At 42.1% G+C, this 22640-nt stretch overlaps 1 protein-coding gene across 2 annotated transcripts; it reads right to left on the reverse strand.

Moving 5' to 3' along the window:
- Positions 1–9: 9 nt before the first annotated feature.
- On the reverse strand, positions 10–21166 carry krt222 (keratin 222). Of its 2 annotated transcripts, XM_071921092.2 has the most exons (11): positions 20996–21166; positions 18655–18858; positions 18177–18380; positions 13428–13510; positions 11448–11601; positions 9557–9856; positions 6309–6434; positions 5207–5427; positions 2969–3192; positions 2779–2881; positions 10–1511 (listed from the first exon to the last, which is right to left on the reverse strand). In XM_071921092.2, exons 3-11 carry the CDS (start codon positions 18372–18374, stop codon positions 1298–1300), a joined length of 1623 nt encoding a protein of 540 aa, XP_071777193.2. In that variant the 5' UTR covers positions 18375–18380; positions 18655–18858; positions 20996–21166; the 3' UTR covers positions 10–1297. The 2 variants fall into 2 exon arrangements, with proteins under 2 accessions (XP_071777193.2, XP_071777192.2); XM_071921091.2 differs by having other exon boundaries at positions 18177–18858.
- Between the last annotated feature and the right edge of the window lie 1474 nt (positions 21167–22640).

The following is a 22640-nucleotide window of genomic DNA, read 5'->3' on the forward strand; positions in this document are numbered from 1 at the left end:
ATAGTTTTTATTTTAAATGATAAACTGTTAGATAAAAGCATAATGCTTCATTCTGAAGTTAAAGAGCTCCCATAATGAAAAAGAATGTACTGTAGTGCTCCATGAAGCAAAGCAAAATCAAGCACAGGAAGAACTGCATAGGTAATATTTTTTAAATATATATATATATATTTTTTTACATATTCAGAGGCACCCAAATGCAATGCACAATGGTTCAATTCTTAATTTTAATATCTTTGGTGCCAACTCAAAACGTAGCATAAAAACTGTCTTATTTTAAAGTGTTACAGATAGCATGTGTTACACACCACAACCCCAAAGTCGAGCATTGAAGATACTGCAGTGTGAACTATTTACAAATACTGCCCCCCTCTGGTTAAGACAGGTAATCTAAATTCTCTGAGACACATGGTGAGAGTTAAGAGCCTCACTGCTGTTGAGTTCACAGTGAGCAGTTTTTGGGATAATGCATCGTAAAATGTACATTATCCGTTTGAGTTGCCAAAAAATATTTTCTCCACATAGAGCATGAGCTACAATAACAAAGCCCCACAAGGTACAAGCTCGTCTCAGTGCTGAGGTTCTTCTGAGTCTTTCTGCAATGCAATGCAAAGCATTTACAGACAGAAAATCGACCAAAAAAAAAAAAACACCCTTTGATACTTCACAGTAGCTCATAGTGATCTGTGACACCACACCTCCATTTCTCTATCTTTATCTCTGCACTCTGCCACCTGCACTAAGTGTTAGTTGATTAGAATTAAATGCTGTGGTTAAGCAGAATCATTGATACTAATCTCTTTTGTATGGTGACAACCCATATTGCATTGATGACAGTGTAGAGAGTCTTTGATATAGAATGATGATACAGAAATATGTTCACAAGTTAAATTATTTTGAGTTATTCTCTATGATGTGCGTAGTTTCGGTATATTTGATGTGGTTTTCTGAATGTAATTAAGATGCTATAAAATGGCCCCATAAGATTTGCACAAAAGCCTGATGATAAATATGCTTATTCTGTCAGAGTGATTTTGTGAGATGAATATCAGTTTTTACACATGGGTGACACCAAGTCCTTGATGAGACATTTATGAATGAATCATTGTGATGAGTTGGTGGTGAGTTTTACCAAGTCAACCAGCTGAAATACTTTCATAATCATATTAAGTTAAGCATGTTAGGACGGCAAAATCCCATATGTCAAGGATACAGAAGTTATTTCTGTAATTTCAACGTCACCGGTGTTGCCACGCCCAGCGGCAACGGGGGGGGGACACCAGTGTTGTGGTGACAGTTACTGGGTGATGGTGGGGATGCTGCGGGACCTCTTCATGATGAGACGCACCTCCACGTCGGGGAGGCTGTCCTGCTTCGTCTGGGCGCAGCCCTCGTCTGCCGCAGCCATGTGCAGGTCGAAGCGCAGCGACACTGACTTCTTACGCAGCTTGGGGTTGCCTTTGAAGAAGGAGCCCTCCCACTGCTTTATCACCTTGTCGATCTTCTCTGTCCTGAGGTTGGCAGACATGGACATAAAGTCAGGGTTAATGATAATACAGGGTTGAAGTGGAATGATGAATTCGATGCACAGCTACTCAAGAGGGCAGCAGCGATCCAGAAAACAAGCTTCATATCTTATTACAATCAAATACATTAAGCTGAATTGTCCTGAATGCATTTCGGTCTTTGAAATAGACTTGAAGCAGGATGCCAGGATACACAAGCTTCTAAAACAACCATGCAGAATCGGCTGATGAACTTTATACATGGAATTAGGTCAAGGCCTGGTCTACTTTAATAGCGGGTGGGACAAACTGTGTACAGTACATCTCATTGCTCAACTGACGTGAGCGCTGAGGCCCACCCAAACACACAACAATACCATTCACATGCCTCATTAACAGCGATCTGGCATAATTATCCTCATGTGTGATAGAAAGTTCAGAAGACAGCAATGTCTTTAAATGAAAACAGCACACTCAGGCACCATGGAGAGGCAGAGCTGATGACTTTGGACTAAAAGTATTTGCAAAGCCATTCCCTCTGGGCGACTGTGTGTGTGTGTGTGTGTGTGTGCGCGCGTGTGTGTGTGCAGCCCAGTGCCTGTGTGTATGTGGCTTTTAACACCTGATGATGTGTACAAAGAATTCCACCCATGTCTCATCCAACAATGACAGGCGCCACGCCCTGAAGCGCCCACACCAGGCGGGTATCTCCACATCAAACACAACCCATTAAAGGACTGCTCCCAAAAGAGCAAAATTCCCATGAAGCACGATGATGAATTACCCATGGGAAACTGTGCCGCCAAATAAGCGCTTTATGCCTCGCGACTTGTTAAACATGCAAAGGTAATTCCTCTGAGCGTTTGCACATTGTCTGCTGGACTAGACGTCGCCGGGGTGTGGAGGACCTGGCATGGCGGCCCGTACGATTGTGTCGTCATGTCATTATGAGTCAATTATAAGTCAGTGAGCCAAAACCCATGTCATTTATAAGTGCTGTGGCTTCAGGACATGTTATAGCAGCTTGTTGGTCCCAGCAGCCATAGAAAATAGCATGCAGTCGTACTGAAATATGAGATTACCTTTAATATTTAATCATGTTGTTCTCAAAGTAAGTCGAATAAGTAATTATCTGTGTAATATATTACAGTACAAATACATTTACATCCTAAAGTGATGCTGTTGGCGCTTCCTAGTGAAAAATGCCTAGCTTTCAGACTTAACCAAAGGTGCTGACAACAGGTCAGTAGAGGGCAGAAGGATCGATACTTACTCGATGGTGCCGTGACCCTCTGCACTCTCCCGCACCACGTTGCCCTGCAGAATCTCCTGAGTCTTCACAGTGGAGATTGGCAACTCTTTATCTTGCTCCGGCTCTGTAAGAAGACAGTAATGACAAATCATAACAACACATGACTGTATTGTAGTGTTTGTGTGTGTGTGTGTGTGTGTGTGTGTCTTACCTGTGAGGATTACAAGGCTCTGCTGTCTGTGCAGTATGGAGTTCTTCTTCAGCCCGTTGTCTGCCGGGAGCAGTGGAGGTATTTCGGGCAGGGGCTCGGACTTGGGCTCGTCGGGGGTCAGCGCCGGGTCGCTGAAGCCGTTCTCCAGCCCGTTCTCCTTCGGCTCCACCACAGAACCCCTCCAGGGCCGCAGACTCATCAGCTGCCCGTTACGGCCCATGTACCTGCAGGAGCAAGGACAGAGAACAGAATAAGTACAGCTAAAGGGAATACAGATTGTATGTGTGTGTGTGTGTGTGTGTGTGTGTGTGTGTGTATGGGTGTGTTGCAGTGTGCTGTAGATGTCATTCCATAGCTACTATGTGACAAATCTTGCCTTCATAACTGATCGATGAAGCTGCAGCAACACAAACATTTGGAAAACAAACCCATCTATATTTGTTTGAAATCATTATTCCAGTAAATTACAAGCTATGGATTTGTCAAAAATAGTTTGTTTGATCATCTATCTGATCAATGAACCGTTGCCAGTGTAATCATACAGCACAGTGCACATGGATCTCTATGGTAACCCCTGTGAAGATAATTGAAAGAATGCATAACTAGAATTGGGTGGGTAGTTTTCTCTTTGCAATGTTCAGATCCTACCACAAGTTTGCTAAGATATGAACAAACAAAGAAGAGAAGAGAGCGTGGTTGAAACGCATCACTTGACTTTTGTGCCTTGAGTTTTTCATCTTATCTTTTGTGCCTTTAGTATTTTGCTTATTTTGAAGATTGAAGAAGACCGCACTTAAAAACCATTGTGGTTTCGGGTGTGCAGATACTTCAGTTATAAAGAATCTGTTTTGCACTATACGAGGATGCTCTCCTCTCTTTTTTTCTATTTGTCTTACAACCCTTTGAGCCGCCGCTTGCTGTCCACTTTGTCGCCACCCTACTCAAATATGAACTAACAATGCAAATTTTAGATTCACATCCTGTCTGTCCTTGCATCAATGGCATCAGTCAAAGTCAAATTCCACATGAAAAGCATCTTCACTCTAAAGAAATGCACTAAACCGCAGCCAGTAGTTGGGGCGACATATGTGGCGCTCTACTCGGATTCTGGAGAGGATGTGTAACCGTTACAAAAGAATTGTAAAACCAAATTACTTTCCTCAAACTATAAAATCACAATCATATGGTTGACGCAGCAAAGTTGTTAAATTGAAAAGGAGGTTGATGTGAGCTGTCTGTCTGCGGTCCAAAACCCCTGTGAAGATAATTGAATGCCATACCAGGGGAATGGAATATTCCCTAATAAAACAGCTTGAACTTAAGGAACAGATGGATCAACTATCTGGAACACCTGGATGTTGATTTCCACACTTACTGTCAGACTCTATTATGTCGTATGATGAAGAAGAGTGCTCTAGTTTTCAAGCTATGAGTGAAGAATGGTTTCACAGATGGGCAATATTTCAAATGGTGAATGTTTGAGAGGAGAAAAGCACCCAGAATGTGAACTTTGAGGACTTCCCTTAATTTATTGCTTGTGGTGTTCATAGTTATATGCAAATTTACTGGAATTTCTGGTAAATTTCCAGACACTGTTGTTTAACCGTCATTATTTTGATTGGGCGTGAACCACAGCCTGAATAAGTCTCAACCTGCAATTATTGTGGATTTTCATTTTCTATGCAAATAAAATCCCCATAATCCATGGCAGAAAGGCAGGCTTTGGCCATACCTCTTGGAAAAAGATAAAATGCCAATACATTAAATTAACTCTTTTGACAGTGATATAAAGGTAACAATTGTGAGATCCAGGTTTTAAAGCTGTATTCATCCCTTCAAATCAGTTTGTTTACTTTGTCCTAAAGCACTAAGGAACAAGAAGTTTCTGCCTTATTCATGTCTGTGAGTGTTTGGCGATGATTCCACAGACTGTTTGCATGAAAAATAATAAAAACAAACAGATTATTACTGTGATTATTGTGATAATATGGGACCCACATGAAAGTGTTATTCTAGCAAAATCACCTTTCAGATCTGTTGTGGAAATACATGTGTCAAAGCATTCATGCAAGTGAAAACATGCATGCACACCTAAAACCAACCAATTTTATCAACCAAAAGGTAGACGTTGGATTTCTGGCAAGGACCGGGCTGACACTGAAACCACAGAATTCACTTTCAAACAAATAACTCCTTCCTGGCTCTTGTTCTCGTTCCCGTTCACCTCTCTGCCCTCACCTGCCCTCTTCACGCTCCAGCAGGCGTCGGTAGGTGGCGATCTCCCGCTCCAGCTTCATCTTGGTGTTGAGCAGCTGGCTGTGGCGCTGGCGCTGGGTGGCCAGCCCGCCCCTCACCTGCTCCAGCTCGCTCTCCAGCCCGGCGATCACCTGGGACAGGTCCTGCAGCTGGTTGGAGTACAGCCGCTGGGTGTGCTGCAGGGAGCTCTCCAGACCTTTCTCCTGGACAGGGGGGTGAGGGAGGTGTTGTGATTATGAATGTATTTTCCCACTGTCACTGCCTACCTAACATGCTGAAGTTGTTGGCAGCATATACTATCTATTCTGTTTTATTGCATTTATTGTTTTATTATTTCATTATTTCTACTGTTTTTTATTGCTTATTATACCAGGTGTTATAGGTATACAAATTCTACTACTACTGTTACTACTACTACTACTACTACTACTACTTCTCTACTACTACTAGTACTATTACTACTAACAATAATGAACAACAAAGCTGCAGGAATTATGTTTTTAACTTAACGTTTTTAACTTATTTAGTCATTTTAACAAAATAATTCAACATTCAATTAAAGCATTTATTAATTCTACAAATTATATTTCTCGAATATTAATACCAGGAAACAACATGTTAGTAAGACTTCTGTCCTCAGTTGTGTTCAAATTGTTTCCCATCATTAACATATTCTTGCATTATCTCTGCCTCTGCATTTATTTAATGTATATAAATATGTACACCTACTTTTGAAACAGCCTGTATCGTCTATTTATGTGCTGACATTCTATTTTCTTTCCCCCTGCTGAATCCTGTCACTTTTGCTGCTTTGACAACCTAATTTCCACACAGGAATCAATAAAGTTTTATCTTATCTTATTTTGCCTAACCTGCCTTGTCATCTTTATTGCATTAGCAAAACAATGGAAACAAGTGTTTATTTTGGCATCCTTACAACATCTTGAATGATTTTTAGATTTGTCAGATAAATCCAATCTATATTAAGGGTTGATTGATTAATGCCTGAGATGTTATCAGTGGGTAGCTGGAGAGATAGCAGTGATGGTGTGTGATGTGTGTATGTGTGTGTGGGTTTTCTCACCAAGGCATGCAGGGTCTCGATCTCCACCTGCAGGGAGTGCCACTGCTTCCTGGCCTCGGCGAGCTCGGCCCGCGCCTCCCTCAGGGCCGTGCCGCCGAGGCTCACCTGCGCCCACGCTGCCTCCTCCTGGGAGGGGAGGGGGATCGGATGTTAGAAGAGGCACAACCCCCCATTCCCAAACACACACACCCAAACAAACACCCACTTTCTTTAAATTTCTAGTCACAAAAAACAGAGCAGGATCTCATTTATTGGAGCTAGGAATACAAGTCTTCACACTCATATGATCTAACCCCTTCCACCCTGAGTTTCCACTTAAATTTCCTCTTAACTTCAAAGTTAGAAATGTTTTTTTTTCCATACTGTAGAAAATGTCACATACATATTCTGTATCTGCTCACTCCAACACTTCATTGATGCAATAGCCGCTTATATTGAGTGAAATACTCTAACCCAAGGTGCCATTTTTTATGGCTGCACCATTACAGCAAATGGAAAAAATCTAGATGATTGCGCACCATTTTATACACATGTCCCTGTAATTCAGCATGACATATTTGGTATCTTTGGAAACCTTGGGATCTTGACTAGAATTTAAAATAAAGTTCTGTGGGTTTGAACAAAGCTTTACTGCGAAACATGTGTTTGTAATGATGGTACCACATGCAGGCAGGGTAGAAGTGGTTTTAAGGTGGAGGACTTGGTTTCCTAGGTCCAATAAATGAGACCCCATTCTGTTTTTTGTGAATGTATATGTGTTTAATAGCTGATAGTATCTCAATGTACCTTGTGTAACTCACTCCTGTAAAGGGAACAAGTAAGGGGACAGGATTGAGGAGAAAGGTGGGAAGCATTTTGGCTTGAACACACACCCTCCTATACACACACGGGCACACATACACACCTTGTGGGTAAATGTTCCCACCCCACTGGCACACAGTCAGAGGACATCCAGCCACAGGTGGTATTGTATCAATAGTGTAGTGTATCAATTCGGGTAAACAGACATTGTAGCAGACACCCAGGCCTGCATGTACACACAGAACACCTCGCATCTAAATGAAAATCGGTACTCCCTGTGCTGACATACAGGCGTTATGTGTCTGACATCCTCAGTCGTCTCCTTCCTTCAGACGCAGTGAAGCGGTGAAGCTGGCTCAATACAGTTATGACAACATTTTGTCAGCATAACAAAAGAAGATGACTCAAGTTATGTAAGTTATTCTGTGTTTACTCTATTAAACCAACAATTCATGTTTTCTGCTATTTGCTGATACTGTGAATAATTTAATTTAATAAAGAGGAGAATTGTATGATAAACAAATTTAATTCATGTGTGTCCTATAGGTGAGCGCTGAATTAGCAGTAGCAACAAAATAGCATATCAGACATTGTCCTAAACCACTCATTATTGTCTCCCCACATCATGAAATTGGGTGGAGGTTGGGTGTGGATCAGACTGTGTGCATCCGTACATTTCTCATCTGATATCTCAGACGCCACGGGTCTGATGGTGACAAAATTTGGAGGGATGATGTGTCTTTGCACTGTGTTCCAGTGTTTAAAAAACTACACTTATTAGCATGAGTGTATAATTAAAGCTCAAAAGTTTTAACTCAAGCGTGATATCTCAGAAACCACTGGCGAATTTAGACGCATCATGGAGAGATGACACATTTTGGCACTGTGTTCTGGAGTTTAAACAATTTATTGGCCTGATGGGTACGCTAAAATGAAAGGTCAAAATTTCAAACTTTGAAAGTCTATAACTGCTACACCGTCGGTTTGACTTTGATGAAACTTGGAAGGATGATACATCTTGTTACTGACTGGCTCTAGGGCTGCCTGCATCATTCATGGGGTACGACATGTTTGCTTGTTTTCTTACGCACTTATGGCTTTGATAGCTTAATTGATTGGTAAACATTCAAGCTGTTTTACATTTTCGCTTCTCAACCAAGGATTCTACCATACAACAGAGATACCAGAGATTCTGCCTGAGTGATTTAATGTTGAGAAGGGTTTTTAGTAGGCTATTACCCAAAATGATAATGGATGCTATGCAGTTTTGGTGCCTACATCAGGTTTTTGACTGCAGGGCTGCATAAAACCCTTTACTGTAATGGGACAGACACCTTCCAACTTTTGTTACTCAGGAAATAAACAACACAAGTCCTCCCAGCAAGTGCAAGTGTTCCCCTATAACATTATAATAACATATTATACAGCTGATGGTACCTTAATATGCCCAGTGTGGTACCTTAGTATGCCCAACACCCTTGTGTGGAAGAAACCAGTGAGTGATTTAAGGTTGAATTTAAATGTCACTGATCATAATAATGGACATCATGCAGTTTTGGCGTCAGGTTTCATCAGGTTTGTGACTGCAGGATTGTGTAACCTTTACTGTAATGGGACAGAGAGGGTCTCCTTCCAACTTCATGATGTAAACAACAGCATTTCATAAAGCCTGCTCTGATTTAGTACTGTGGTGGCTTGCAGCCCTTGGCTAAGGTACTTTATTGTCGCTGTCAGATCAAAGTCATTGTGCCGGGGCCACAGGAACGCTGGGAAAATAAAAGGTGCTCGACAGACCGCATTTTTCCAAAAATAACAAGAAGACGTCATCTAGGTTAAAATCAAAAAGCTCCTACTTCAAAATCATTGCCATTATCAGGTATTGGCAATGGATGAAAAATTCTGCAAGATACAGTAAACAAGGATGCTTGCGGCTGTAGTTTATGGCTCATAAATATTTGATAAAGGTAAAGGATCTTGTTCCAACAATGTAGTAAACGTTTGTAATGCTACTGTTACACTGAACATACTTCTAAATAGGTGAAGAGAGTGAGAGACAGAGAGCGAGACGTACAGACACACACACAAACACATGCATGCGGGAAGGCACACACACACACACACACACACACACAAACACACACACACACACACACACACACACACACACACACACACACACACACACACAAACAAACAGAATGGCAGAGAGAGGCATAGTGACTCCTTAGCCTAAGGCCTTTCACCACAGTCAACAAACACTCCTCTAGCTTTTAACTCCAGCCAAGCATACATCACTCTGCCTTGCCTATGGGTAAGCTTGGAGGTGGTCTTGAGGGTGTGTCTGGCTGGCACCGGGCCAGGACAGCATGAGAGAGGGATAAAAAGCAAGGGATGAGTAAAGACGGAGGAGGGGAAGAGGAGAGAAAGAGGTGTGGGACACTGCGTACCTCAGTGAGAGCTCCTCCGTTTGTTCGGGCTGCTGCTGCTGCTGCTGATGCTCCTGATGCTGCTCCGGCTCCGGATCGGCCAGGCCCGGCCAAGCCTGGGACTGGATTTGAGACGCTGCCCAGGCCGACATGCCCCTCGCCCGGGCCTGGAAGTCTGCTGTGGTCGCACTGCGCTCTGATTCGGTCGAGGAGCTGGGCGAGCTCCATCCCTGTGCCATCCTCCTCCTCCCCCGCTGCTGTGGCCGTCACTAACAGAGCATCACAGGAGCCGGCCCGCTGCCGCTGCAGAGCCCGGGCTGCCTGCAAACAGCCAACCAGAGAGAGAGAGAGAGAGAGAGAGAGAGAGAGAGAGAGAGAGAGAGAGAGAGAGACAGAGAGAGAGAGACAGAGAGAGAGAAAGAGAGGGTGAGGGAGAGAGAGAGGCAGAAAGGGAGAGGCAGAGAGAGGGAGAGAGAAGAGAGTATGATAGATGGTGAGTATAAAACAACAAAAGAGAGCAGGGGGATAGAAAGAGTGAGGGAGACGAGAGTAGGCGAAAAGGTAGTTTGTGAAAATGACAGCGTATGCCAGAGAGTGAGAAGGTTTATGAGAGCAAAGGAGAAAACGAGGGCAAGAGAGAGAGAGAGAGAGAGAGAAGAGAGAGAGAGAAAGAGAGAGAGAGAACACTGTACACTGAGAGAGGAAGCACACGCAATGCAGAGGACTAGTACAGTCATTTATTGAGCCTATATGTGTGCGTGTGTGTGTGTGTGTGTGCATGCGTGTGTGGAGGAGACATACTGGATCACGTAAGGGCTAAGGAGAGGGAGGGAAGTATTAGTCAGCAGGAAAGATAAAAGGAAGAGGGGGAGGTAGGAAAGGAGGGAGGGAGGGTCAGAGGGAGGAAAGGGGGGAGGGGGGAAGGGAGAGATGGGGGGTGGGGATGTGTGTGGGGGGGGTGAAGTGATGAGAGGAATCAGAAGATGCTGTGAAACGTAACAAGCCGCGGCAGTGGGGTCAGGCAGGGAGGCCAGAGAAAACAGCGGTAAGCATTCTTCGCGCTAATGGGCTAATAAGGAGGAAGGTGTTCCAAGTTACTGCTCTCTCTCTGTCTTAGTAAACACACACACACACACACACACACACACACTCACACACACACACACTGACACCAACAAATCCTTTCTCACATTTATCTTCCTTTCACACAATTGCACACACACACACACACACACACACACACACAAACAAACATGATAGGGCTTTATTTTTTAGATCAGGGTTGCAACTGGAAAATGAGTACAATGCATTTAATGTTTTCACCTGCTTCTGTGTGTGTGTCCGTCTGTCCGTCTGTCTGTTAGCAGAATATCTCAAAAAGTTGGGCATGGATTTGCACAAAACTTGGTATGAAGGTTGGTTATGGGCCAAGGAAGAACTCATTAACTTTTCATGTCGATTCATGTCGGCCAAAAGGGGGCGTGGTCTTCCACAAAATGGTGCATTTTTGTGCATTTCAGAACAGATGCATAATATTACAACTTTGACAAAAGGTTGTGCAGGGAAGAACCACTGGGCCTTCTTACGGTTTTTGTAATGTCTTGTAATGTCTGAGCACATTTTCTAGTTGTAAATAAGAATTTGTTCTTAATTGACTGGTTCAATAAATGTTAAATAAAAATAAAAAATTCTTAAAAACTCACAAAAAAAGGAGAGGGCAGTGTGAAACATATAGGCAGACTTTATAGGCAGGCAAATGGACAGGGAGACAGACAATAAAGACAATAAGAAAGACAGACAGGCAGATAGACTGATAAACAGAGATAGACAGGAAGGCAGACAGGCAGATAGATGTGCAGGGTGAAAAAAAGAGAAAGATGGCATGACAGGCATGTTCAGTATAATCAGCGACCTCAAACTCCTGGTGCATCTCCTGCAGCTCGGTCATGGAGCGGTGAAGGTCTTCCTCCGTCTTCACGCAGCTGTGCTCTGCCCTCCTCTTAGTCTCCCTCAGCAGCGCCACCTGTTGCTCCAGACGCTTGGTGTGCTGCTCCTCCATCTCACACCTACGTCATCAATAGGCACGATTACTGTAATTATTCAGCTCCATTCAGTGTTTATTTTTAACCTATTAACCATGACATCTAGCAGCTGCCATGGCATGACCAATAGAATCACACACCCAGTAGTTATAGAAAATACATTTATTTACATTATTGAAGTATTGATATATTACTCAATCTTACCAAACACCCTGTATAACTTAATTTAAGGGAAATTCTAATGCTGGACAGAATATATATTTGTGTGTGGCCACATAATATGACACCTAGTACATTTTTTATTTTTATTTTTTGCTTATTGGACCCAGTCAGGTTGGATAAACTGATAAGCTAATGAAATAAAGATAAAGTTTACATTTTTGCTGCAGTTTTCCTTTTCCACATATTCATATTTTGTGCATGCAATAGATACACCAGCACTTCATACAGTATATAAGTATTCCAACAAAAATTCTGGGGGGCCGACATTATCCTAGAGCTTTGAGAAGTGGGCATGTGACTGGAAGGTGACCAGTTTGAATCCTCAGACCAACTGGGAAAATGTGGTTGTGGAGACTGAATAAGTAACGCTCTTCCCTCAGCAAGTACTGCTGAGGTGCCGTTGAGCAAGGCACTGAACCCCCAACTGTGGCTGTACTGGGCAGCTTCCAGGTGTGAATGTGTGAAACTGCATGAATGTGAAGCAAGGTGTCGCTGACAAACAAGCGCGCTGTTTTTTGTCGATTTTCCCTGCAATAAAGGTTAAAATAATAAAAGACAGAAATAACCCTTGTCCTCATCCCAAGAGATCCTCAGAGACATAAACACAGTCCACAGTCCCACAAACCGATCCAGCCGGTCAGGTGACCATCAGGTGGCTCTATAAATAGAGCAGGTGTATTTATTTCAAGCTGCAGCGTGTTGCCTGTGCCCTTCAGGGGTTAATGGACCTCTCTGGCAGCAGAAGGGGGGGTTGGGGTGGGGTGTTGTGGGGGGTGGGGGGGCTCGGTGTCACTCCACATCAATACATAAGGGAAAGTGCCGACGCGGCACAAAGCCCGGCCTGGATTTGTATGCAGGTTGGCCGACAGGAGCGGGAACTGGCGCGAGTTAGATAACAGAGGACTGACTGAGCATTGCTGCAGGGGAAAAACAGGAAGTCTTTGATTGTTATTCAACAGCTAGGCCTATATTGTGCTGCTCTTATTGGCCGGTAATAATAATCCCTTTAATTGGCTAGAAACACCCTGCTTTGAAACTGAGTGGATTGGACAGTTTTGGTATTAAATGATTTTTGTCATTTACTGTGATGGACTATTTTGGGATAAATGGTGACTCATCTCTCTTTGAAGTGATGAAAACTATCTATTCCCTGTGTTTATTTCTCAGGGCCTGTGTTACTGTGTTACTACACAGTCTTTTGATATATAAGAATCTTTTTTTGATATGTAAGAATCATTGTTTAGGCACAAATGTGACTTATCTTATTAATATTTCTACTTGTCTTTCATGCTGTGGCCCATGACAAAGTGGTCCTAATTTTTAGATTTTATTGTATCCTGGTTTTAAACTTTGTGCATTTGTTTTAGATGTATATTGAGTTTTAGTGGGACCAATAAACAGTAAACAATTTTGCTGCTGTGCCTGATCACTTTGGAAGTGCATGAATGAGGCTAATGAAGTCAGATGTGTGTGTTGCTACTGTGTGGGATCTAATTTCACACCTGGCTCTTAATCAAGGGAACTGAAATACTCAGCGCTCAGCCCTAGTGGAATTTGTATTGACCAAAGGAGATTAGCGTTTGAGCTTTTTTGAGTTTTCAGGGAAGGTAGAGCCAAACACCACTGACCTGGCCTGGACGGCTGTGGCCCGGGACTTCATGCTGTCAGACTGAAGTGCCAGCTGGGCGTTCTCCATCAGGAGTTTACCAACCTGGCAAAAAAAGGAAAAACACACACGAGACATAGAAAAGTGCAACAGCAGCATGCCTACATCATGCATTCAATATTTCAGCTGTGAGAGTCATTTTGTTTCTTTGAATATACACCTGATAACAGATAACAGAAGATGTCAGTTAGTTGGGTTGGGTTGAGCTGAGGCATCTGGGTGAGGCCTTTCAAAACAGAACAGTTTAACTCTTTATAATGGAGGTGCCTCTGCTGATATTCCCATGAATTTAAGTGTTTAAACAGATAATGAAGCCATGTATGTACAGTGTGTTTTTTTTGGATGAATAAAATCGGTGTACCGTGATATTTGCATCATATCATCATGCCAGTCCGAGCTTGTTGCATCCAGATAGCGTGCTTTAATTTAGTATCATTATAAAACTACACCTAGCAATTATGGAACAGATTACATGGTTAATAGTTTCTCACAGTATTTAAGCATTTAATGTCTAAAATATTTTATGATCAAGTAATTACTCTTATCATTATCCGTTATGCCATTCTCTTTATCCTCCATTATGCCAGTTTTTTATTGGACGGTTGGCATAAACCCTCTTTGATGTTGAACTTTTCAATAGTTCAAGTCTGCTATATATCACTGTCTTTTTGCTCTACTGCTTAGTTTCTCTGCTCCAGCACTTGTGGATGTTATTGTCTTTATATTATTTCATCAAAATGCTCACCATAAGAGCAAGCACCTACAGCCAGATCCCTCTAGATCTGCTGATGTTGCGAAGTGTGGATTTTGATTAGGTTCTTCTTGAATTATGCAGGTCTGAAATATTTGTGATCATTCATAACCTTTTTCTGCCAGCTGACGTTCCTCATGTAAGATCATTCTCACGACACAACATTGTCTGACAAAGGCTGTGATCTAAAAAGACATAACATACCGATGAACGCAGTCCATACTAATCATTCAAAAGTATCACTCGACTATACTAATAAAATACAATAATAAAACCGATAATAATAAAAATAAAACAATAAAAGAGTAATAAAGAATAATAAAGAGCAACAGCAGTACTCGCCTTCTGCAAGCACACTAATGATCAATGATTGCGATCACAATAACTGTTCATTTGGTTTCTTCTACTCTAGTTTTGCTGCATCTCCATGTATATTTTCAACTTTGATCACTTGTGTACCCCTCAGTTTTGCTATGACTTTTCCCGTAGCCTTTTTGTTTGTGAGTCTTCTATTACAATTTTTTTTTAATACAACTTTCCCAGTATAATAATCATGTTTACAAACACGATTATAATTATTCAAATCACCAATCAATATTGTTTGCAAAGCCAATGTTATGAGCCATTCTTGGCTTTCCAAGAAGGGTAAATTCTGGAAAAATATGCATTAGTGATTCTGTATATTTAGAAATGAGCCCTCAAAGGGTTGATTTTTCAATGCCACATACAATATTTATGTATATTTTGTTGTAAGAATTTTATATAATAATTTAATTGGAAATAGAGTCTTTATGACAGTTCTGATTATTATTCATCTCTTTTTATACACCTAGTATATTCTGATGGCCATACAGTACATTTAATATAAATAGCTTCATCTGACCTATTTACAAACAATTTTCCCCTATACTCTTTTTTCTTATTTCTGCTGGCGTAGATGCGATGAGTTGATTAGTATTCACCATTGTACATACATTTTCAAACATTTCAGCACATCCATATATTTTCTTAACCTAATCACACTATCCAACCTATTCATACTATCACTGAAAAAACATAACAAGCTTTTCAAGACTTAGAGTTAGTGTCATGTGGAATTAAACCCTATAACCTAATATTTGCTCATTAGCTTCAGGGGATGATACTGAAATTCTAGTCACCTTTGTACAGCTTCACTGAAGAACAGGGATCATTTTGGGGAATTGGAAAGCCAAATTTAGGAATGAAAACATCATAAATTAGTATTTTTCTCTAAATAACGGCAGCATTAAAAAGGGAGCTAATTATAGTATTCTTCCAATGAACTAAACCCAGCTGGCATGGATTCTGAAGATGAGGGACACTTAGAAATAGATTTAATGGCTTAATATTAAGTATTTGCAGATTTGCAAGTTTATATTTGTCATATAGGTATCCTTTTGTATCAGGGGTATTATTCAAAACAAGACATTGTTACATTGCACATTGTTGCATACGCCTCCTCTGGGCTTATAAATCCTGTTGGTGTTGATGTAGGTGCTACATGGATGAAACAGAGCCAACTTGTGGTATTTAAAATGTTTCTATATGTGACTAGAGCCTGAGGGGACGATCTATTCATTCGTTTGGCATTAGTGGTGATTAAATTGTAGTACTAAATACCGGAGAAGCAAACAATTCACTCCAGTTTCACTTGATCCTCACACAGTATAGGCCAAAGAGCCACCTGAACTAGAGGTATTCTTAAGTCCCAATGGAGGCTTTTTCCAAGTGTGAAATGGTGGCTCCTCTCTCTTTAATCGAACACATGAAAATGATAACACACCCTTATTTCCTTTTGTTTTCTTAGGAGTGCAGCACTTTCAGAGAGGGAGACACGCCCATGTTGAAGTCAAGCCAGAAATAACATGGAATATTCCAGAATGTTTATCACATAAACATGATAATATGTTCATTGTAATTACATTTCATTACATTCGTTAAAGGTTTCCATCTATTGTTCCCCTTTGTATGTCCCTGTGAGACCTGCAGTGACTCAGGACACTGACATTGTTTCAAAGAAAGATCTCGTCCCACTGAATGCCTTACTGATTGATTGCCTATCATTTAGTCTGTACCGTAAATGAGACAAAGATCACAACAAGCAGCTCCTATAAGATGAATGTCAAAATAATCTATCTTATACGTGAACATGGTAGCATTTTCGTGGATCAGTGAACAATGAAAATTGCAGAGTTTGGTCTTGTGTCTGTCATTTGAGAGGTAAGTCATGGGAACATTAACCGAACTTGGGAGACAAGGTGGGTGACATGGTACAGCAACTACGCAACGAGGCACTATGGAGCAATTAAAATAATTGTCTATTAACACTCCTTGCTCTCAGTGCAAGCCAGATCAATGACTGCTACCCGTTCACTTCACACAGTAAATCAGGGAGTATTTCAAAGCCCTCGAGTCGGCTCATGTGAGATCACAACACCAGTCTGTGTTAATGGTCTACTAAGAGGAATGGCCTTTAAAGTAGTAAAGAGGTCCGCCTTCTTGCTGCGTGTGACAGCCGGCATTCTTGCTGCGCCTCACAGTGCTGGCTCCAGTCCAGATGTAATGACACACATAACTGCTTCTAATCCTTTGCAACAGGTTTGTCTAACGTGGAGTCCCCACTCACCTCATGGGTTTAGAGTCCATTTGACCATCTACATTTTGGGTTATGTTTGGGTATAGTGCTGATGAATTTGACTGTTGGAAAATAAGCCTTTTAGAGATTTATATGTAATCATAACTCAAAACACAGATCTATTTTACTCCAGTGTTTTCAAAAATAACACATGCAAACAAGCATTTTGTTGCTATCAGATGAAAACCTATCTCCGAAATGTAAACTTTCCAGGAGCTAAGGAAAACAGCCTTTTTTTCTAGCTTGATGATATCCAGTGGGTTTTGAAAGGGTTTCATAAGCCCAAGAAGAGGTTAGAGGATGGTGTAACAATCAAGTTAAGTACAAACACAAAAATCCTCAAAATTGAAGTTATGAGGTTTTCACATGTAGTCTTAGCCTGATATTCATTCTGTATCTGTCTGACGTATCCGGCCACTCTGATGTTACTGTCAGTGACATTGATACTGGGCGAATTTACGCACTTCACTTACTTCGTATTTACTAAGAATGTCAGTTGTTTTTGACAAAAATATCGTCTTTGCAAAGACAATATGTTGGTTAAGGGGTGATTTCAACAAATTATTCGGCTGAAACGGCAATGAAAAACCGTTGCACGAACGGATCAAACTTTAGCTCCGCCAACAAAGGCGCTGATTGGCTCGATTGTTTCTCCAAGCGAGAACAAACCCTTGACAAGAGCAACACCAGACTCTCTGAATCGCTCAACAAAATCTGAAAAGTGTGCCGGACTCGGTTCAGGAGTCTGGAGCCAGGCGAATGTAGTCTAAAACTCATGTTTAGCTGCCAAATACTGTCACTCCTGGTACTGAAAGTTCTGACAACAAATTTCAGAATGTAAAAACTGTCTTTAATCCATTAAGTCACCATGTAAACAGAGCCAGTACTGGGGCGTCAGTCTTTCAACAGGGGCTGCCATTCTGCTATTAAGTACTGGGTCTTCAAGCAAACATGTAATTCATTGTATTTCCATGATGTTGCATGTGTTTGTCATCAACACCGGTCATCGGCTGTGTCTGCTTTTTGATTGCAGTCACTGCTGTTTCATTATAAACACCTGTTTCTGATCTCTACCAACCAAGATGGCCTTGAGCTGATGCAATGGAGCACTGTGAGGATAATCACAAAGACAGCGTGGAAATAATAACATCTGCTACGCCAGTATAATGGCTTTCTCATGGCCAAAACCCCTGTGGCAACTCGATGTGTTATTTTCCAAAATGCTTTGTAATTGCCCTTAATATTTAATGTAATCCCACAGGATCACCTGATCACGTTGAAAAGTCAATAGATGTGAGTCTCACCTGGGCGCGGAGCTCCTTGACGGTTCGCTCCTGCTGGGACCAGTTCTGGGAGTGCGAGGCGCTCCTGACGCCCCAGTCAGCTATCTGACCCTCCAGCCGCCGGTTGGCCTCCTGCAGCCTGTTCACCTGCTCCAGAAAGCCCTTCAGGCGGGCATTCAGACCCCACATGGTCTGACGGCAGTCCTCCATCAAGTCCATGGAGACCTGAGAAGAAGGTGGGCACCCAGCCATATACGCATGACGAGCCAGAGACGCTGCCATTCACTTGCAGTCAAATAAAGCAGGTGGCGGCCCCCAAGATGGCCAAAACACACAGGTAGCAACGCAACTGAAAAACTTACAGCGTGTTTCCTGCAGCACACATATGCAGTCACCTTAAGTCTCAACTTTCACAGGCAGGAGTCTACCACCCATATGCACCAAAAGATCACAGTCCTAGAGGCGTTTACTGGGTAAATGTTTACCCAGTGATACTCACCTGAGGCAACGTGGCCTTCTTTCCAAGAATCTGGCACAGTGTGTGTCTAAGGGTAGTAGTGAGGCAGCAAAAGTCCTCCAGTCCAGTCTTGGTCACAGTAAGCCGATCCTCCACTCCCTGCAGACAGAGCTCAGCCACATTCCTCTACGCCAAGTTGGTCAACACTTTCTCTTTCCCACTGTGTCCCGGGTCACTGGCAGGCACCTGGGACAGAGCAGATAGAGGAGATTGCTGCGGGTTAGCCTGCGGCTCTCACTCTGTGTGTCACTTAGTAGCCTTAAGGGTCAGCCATGACAGGGGAATTCCTCCCTGTCATCCCATCTTCCCGCCCCCCAACAACAGCCTTTGGCAGAGGGGAGAGCAGCAGGGTAAGCACTGGACACACTGCTTACATCACCAGCGCTCTGGGGCCCTTTGTGCTCTCTGATCCAGGATTACTGAGCCGCTTTCAAACAGGCAGAAACACAAGCTGTGGAGGGAATGTTCAGGGACACACGGCAACAGGACCTGTGTGTGTGTGTGTGTGTGTGTGTTTGAGTGGTGCTCTAATCAGTGTTTACAAATACTATAATTAATGTGAAATCAATGTCTACACACTGGCCACATTACACTTTGGGCAGAGTTACCTATTGCTCAATGACTGAAAATAACTGAGTGTCTATGTCTGTCTGGGGCAAAGGTATCATCTTCTAAATGTTCTAGTGTGTCTTGAATATTCTCCTTGCTATGCAGACACGTTATGTCTGCAATGTCTGCCATAACAATTACAGCCTATTGTTTCAACAGCAATACACTGATGGCTTCAATGTTTTTTTTAAGTTTTCATAAGGAACCTGCTTTATCATTCCATCTAACTTACACAGCAGACAATATGGCATCAACACAGACATCAATAACACTGAAGATATTTGAGGTGTTATGATAAGTGGTATGTTTAGTTAAGCTAGGGTGTGGTATTGAAAGAGGCCAGTGAATGTTTAAGGGTATAACTGGTACCGTAAAACATAAAGTTGAAGCCATCCTGACATTATTGTTCCAGTCCTTTTTCTCACTCCATACATTTTTGCTTAGAAGTTTTGTCCAATTTCTCTTCAAGCAATAAACTTCCAATAAATTAGCAAATGGCTGGAGATTTGCTCGTTGGATGACTTCCCCGCTGGGTAAAGCACTGTAAAACGATAAAAGTCAGGATCTGGGGATTATCAATACAGACTACTAAGCCTGCACTTACATCTGTTACAATCATTGTACAAATATTGTGCCTGTCTAGATTTGTGTTCTTTTTCGCAGAGAAACAATAGCAAAGTAGAGAAGAGCAGCCAGCTGACTTTCTCATGTGGTTTTGCGGACAGATTGTCAGGGTTGTGGTTTTCATCAGTCATCAGTATCATCAGTATGGTCAGAGAGAGAGAGAGAGAGAGGGAGAGAGAGAGAGAGAGACAGAGAGAGGGAGAGAGAGAGAGAATTATACCCTGCCAACACTGTTCTATAGTTTCATTTCTTTCACTTTACTATATCTATCTTCTATCTTCTAATCATTTACTGCTGTTAGCTATTATTGTTATAATTGCTATTGTTTATTTATTATCCTTCCTACTTTCACTACTGCTATCAATTATTATCATTGTTCCTGTTTGATGTACTGTCATTGAAATGCTTTAGCAACACATATATGCTAATGAGAGCTAGAGAGAGAGAGAGAGAGAGAGAGAGAGAGAGAGATATGAATGTTCTTGCTTGGGATGATTTTGTCTTATTTAGTAATGTATTCACTATTTACTCTGTTGTTTGATTAATTGTGTTATTTTTATGGTTCATTGTTCTTCGACGCTTGTTCTTCGACGCTAACCCAATAAAGCATGTTGAATTGAACTGAACTGAATCGAAAGAGAAAGAGAGAGAGAGAGAGAAATGTGTGACCCACACTGTTTGATAAATTTGTTGACTGTTTTTGTTGTATTTACCAATTTAATGACACATCAATTGTATTATTGTTTATTTGATTAATTCCTGTCATTTGTTAACTTTGCTTTGGCAATAGTACTTCCGTATATCATGCCAATAAAGCACCTTGAATTGAACTGAATTGAGAGAGAGAGAGAGAGAGAGAAAGAGAGAGAGTAATGGACAGGGCAATAAATGGGAAGACTGATGGAAGAAAGAAAAATGCCGTACTAACTCAATAAATGTGTAAAACTGAGACACACATACACACACGCACACACACACATGCACACACACACACACACACACACACACACACACACACACACACACAACACACAAAGCATGCTGACAGAGAACAAAACACAGGGCCACACAGGACTGCCGGGACACTCACCGTCATCTGCGCTCCCACGCCCACTCAGCAAGGTGGCCTCTTCTTGGCAGGAGGGTGTTGATGATGGCGGCGATTAATAACGCCGTTAGATAAAATCCTGGAAAAACAATACAGTACCTGTCTGGGCGTTGGAGGCGGCTCTGTCCTGAGTGTCTGAGACAGATGATTCCTGCTGTGACTGCAAACAGGGAATGCAACCGAGCCTGTTTTCAGCCTGTCGTGTTGCTCCCACAAGATCCAAGAAATAGTCTTAGTCGCACGACATTCGCAGGAGTGTCAGGGGATTAGCTGAGGTTTACAAGGCAAGGCAGGTAGTGACTTGTTTGTCACAGTCTGAGAGCAGAGGTGGACACTTTAATTAGCTGATTCTGCAGGTCAGTTAAGCTTACCTCTAGATATCCTGACCGCCACACTGTCTTCTCTAGGATAGAATCACTATCTTGGCACTTGCAAGCCCTCATATGTTTCAGAAGCAGTGAAGGGAATGAAAACAAAACAAGCGGACTCCAGATTATGGGTTTAGCACTTGTGCCTGACCTGTGTGACTTTGCATTCCTTTACCCCTGGTCTCTGCAAGGGTGGGCGCTAAGGAGCTCTTTGATCATTCCTCACGTGATCCCTTCATAATTCATTTTTTTTGTGTGCGGTACCCTTTTCCTCAAGACGTTTCACAGAAAAACACAACTGTTTGAAATGAACCCAATAGCTTTGAGCCGTTCTGTAACACTTATGGCACCAAAATCATGCCAGGAGGGTTTTTGTCTGTACATGATATCATTACGCAAGCCGCCTGAGCCCTGGTTTGTAAAGTATTGTAGTTTAAATCCAAAACCGCCGAAGGGATTATCTTCGAATAAACTCTTTACCAGGTTCTGCTGTAGGGACTACGTTCAGCTAAAGCATGTCTCATGTGCTTTTAGTTGCAGTGAAACAATTACTGTACTGTTGAAGAGACAGAAAACCACAATAACTGCAAGTCCTCAGAACACCACAATAGTCGATTCGTGACCCTCAGGACTTATCCATGCCTGTCCTGTGGCTATTTGCTCCAGCACTCAAGCACAATGGTATTCATTCATGCTTGACGTTCACAATCATCTTACCATTTGAATTTAGATCAAAACAAATGCACTCCTGGTGTCTTGGCATGTGGTATTTAGGAAAAGGGCTTGAGGCTTTTTTTGTAACACAGCAATTGAAGCCAGAACTGAATTTCTGGTCATTTGAAAAGAGCTTTCAGTCAGTCACGGTTAGAACAGGGCGCTCAACGGATTTGAACCCTATCTTCATGTCACTTTTGAGCCATGCAGTACAGAGAAACACCCCAATGATCCTTCGCCTCATCCTAATCTTATGTGACTGATCTTCTGACAGACAAAAACAGTCAGTATCTGAGCCAGTATCTGTACATTTTCAACAAATGACTTTCCCCAGCCTTGTCTTTTCGATTCTATCAACTGAACCCTCCACTTCAGGTGCTAATCATGCCAGGATAAACCGGTAGGGGACCAACAATTTTGCGGTTGCCGTCCTAAGCGGATACCTGACATACATCATTCCAGACATTTTCACAATTCATGGTCCCGAAAACAAATGTGACGTGAGGTATTCATTGTGCTTAAGAAATGTATTTCAAGTATAAACT

Source organism: Centroberyx gerrardi, chromosome 3, assembly GCF_048128805.1.
Source record: "Centroberyx gerrardi isolate f3 chromosome 3, fCenGer3.hap1.cur.20231027, whole genome shotgun sequence".
NCBI lineage: Eukaryota > Metazoa > Chordata > Actinopteri > Beryciformes > Berycidae > Centroberyx > Centroberyx gerrardi.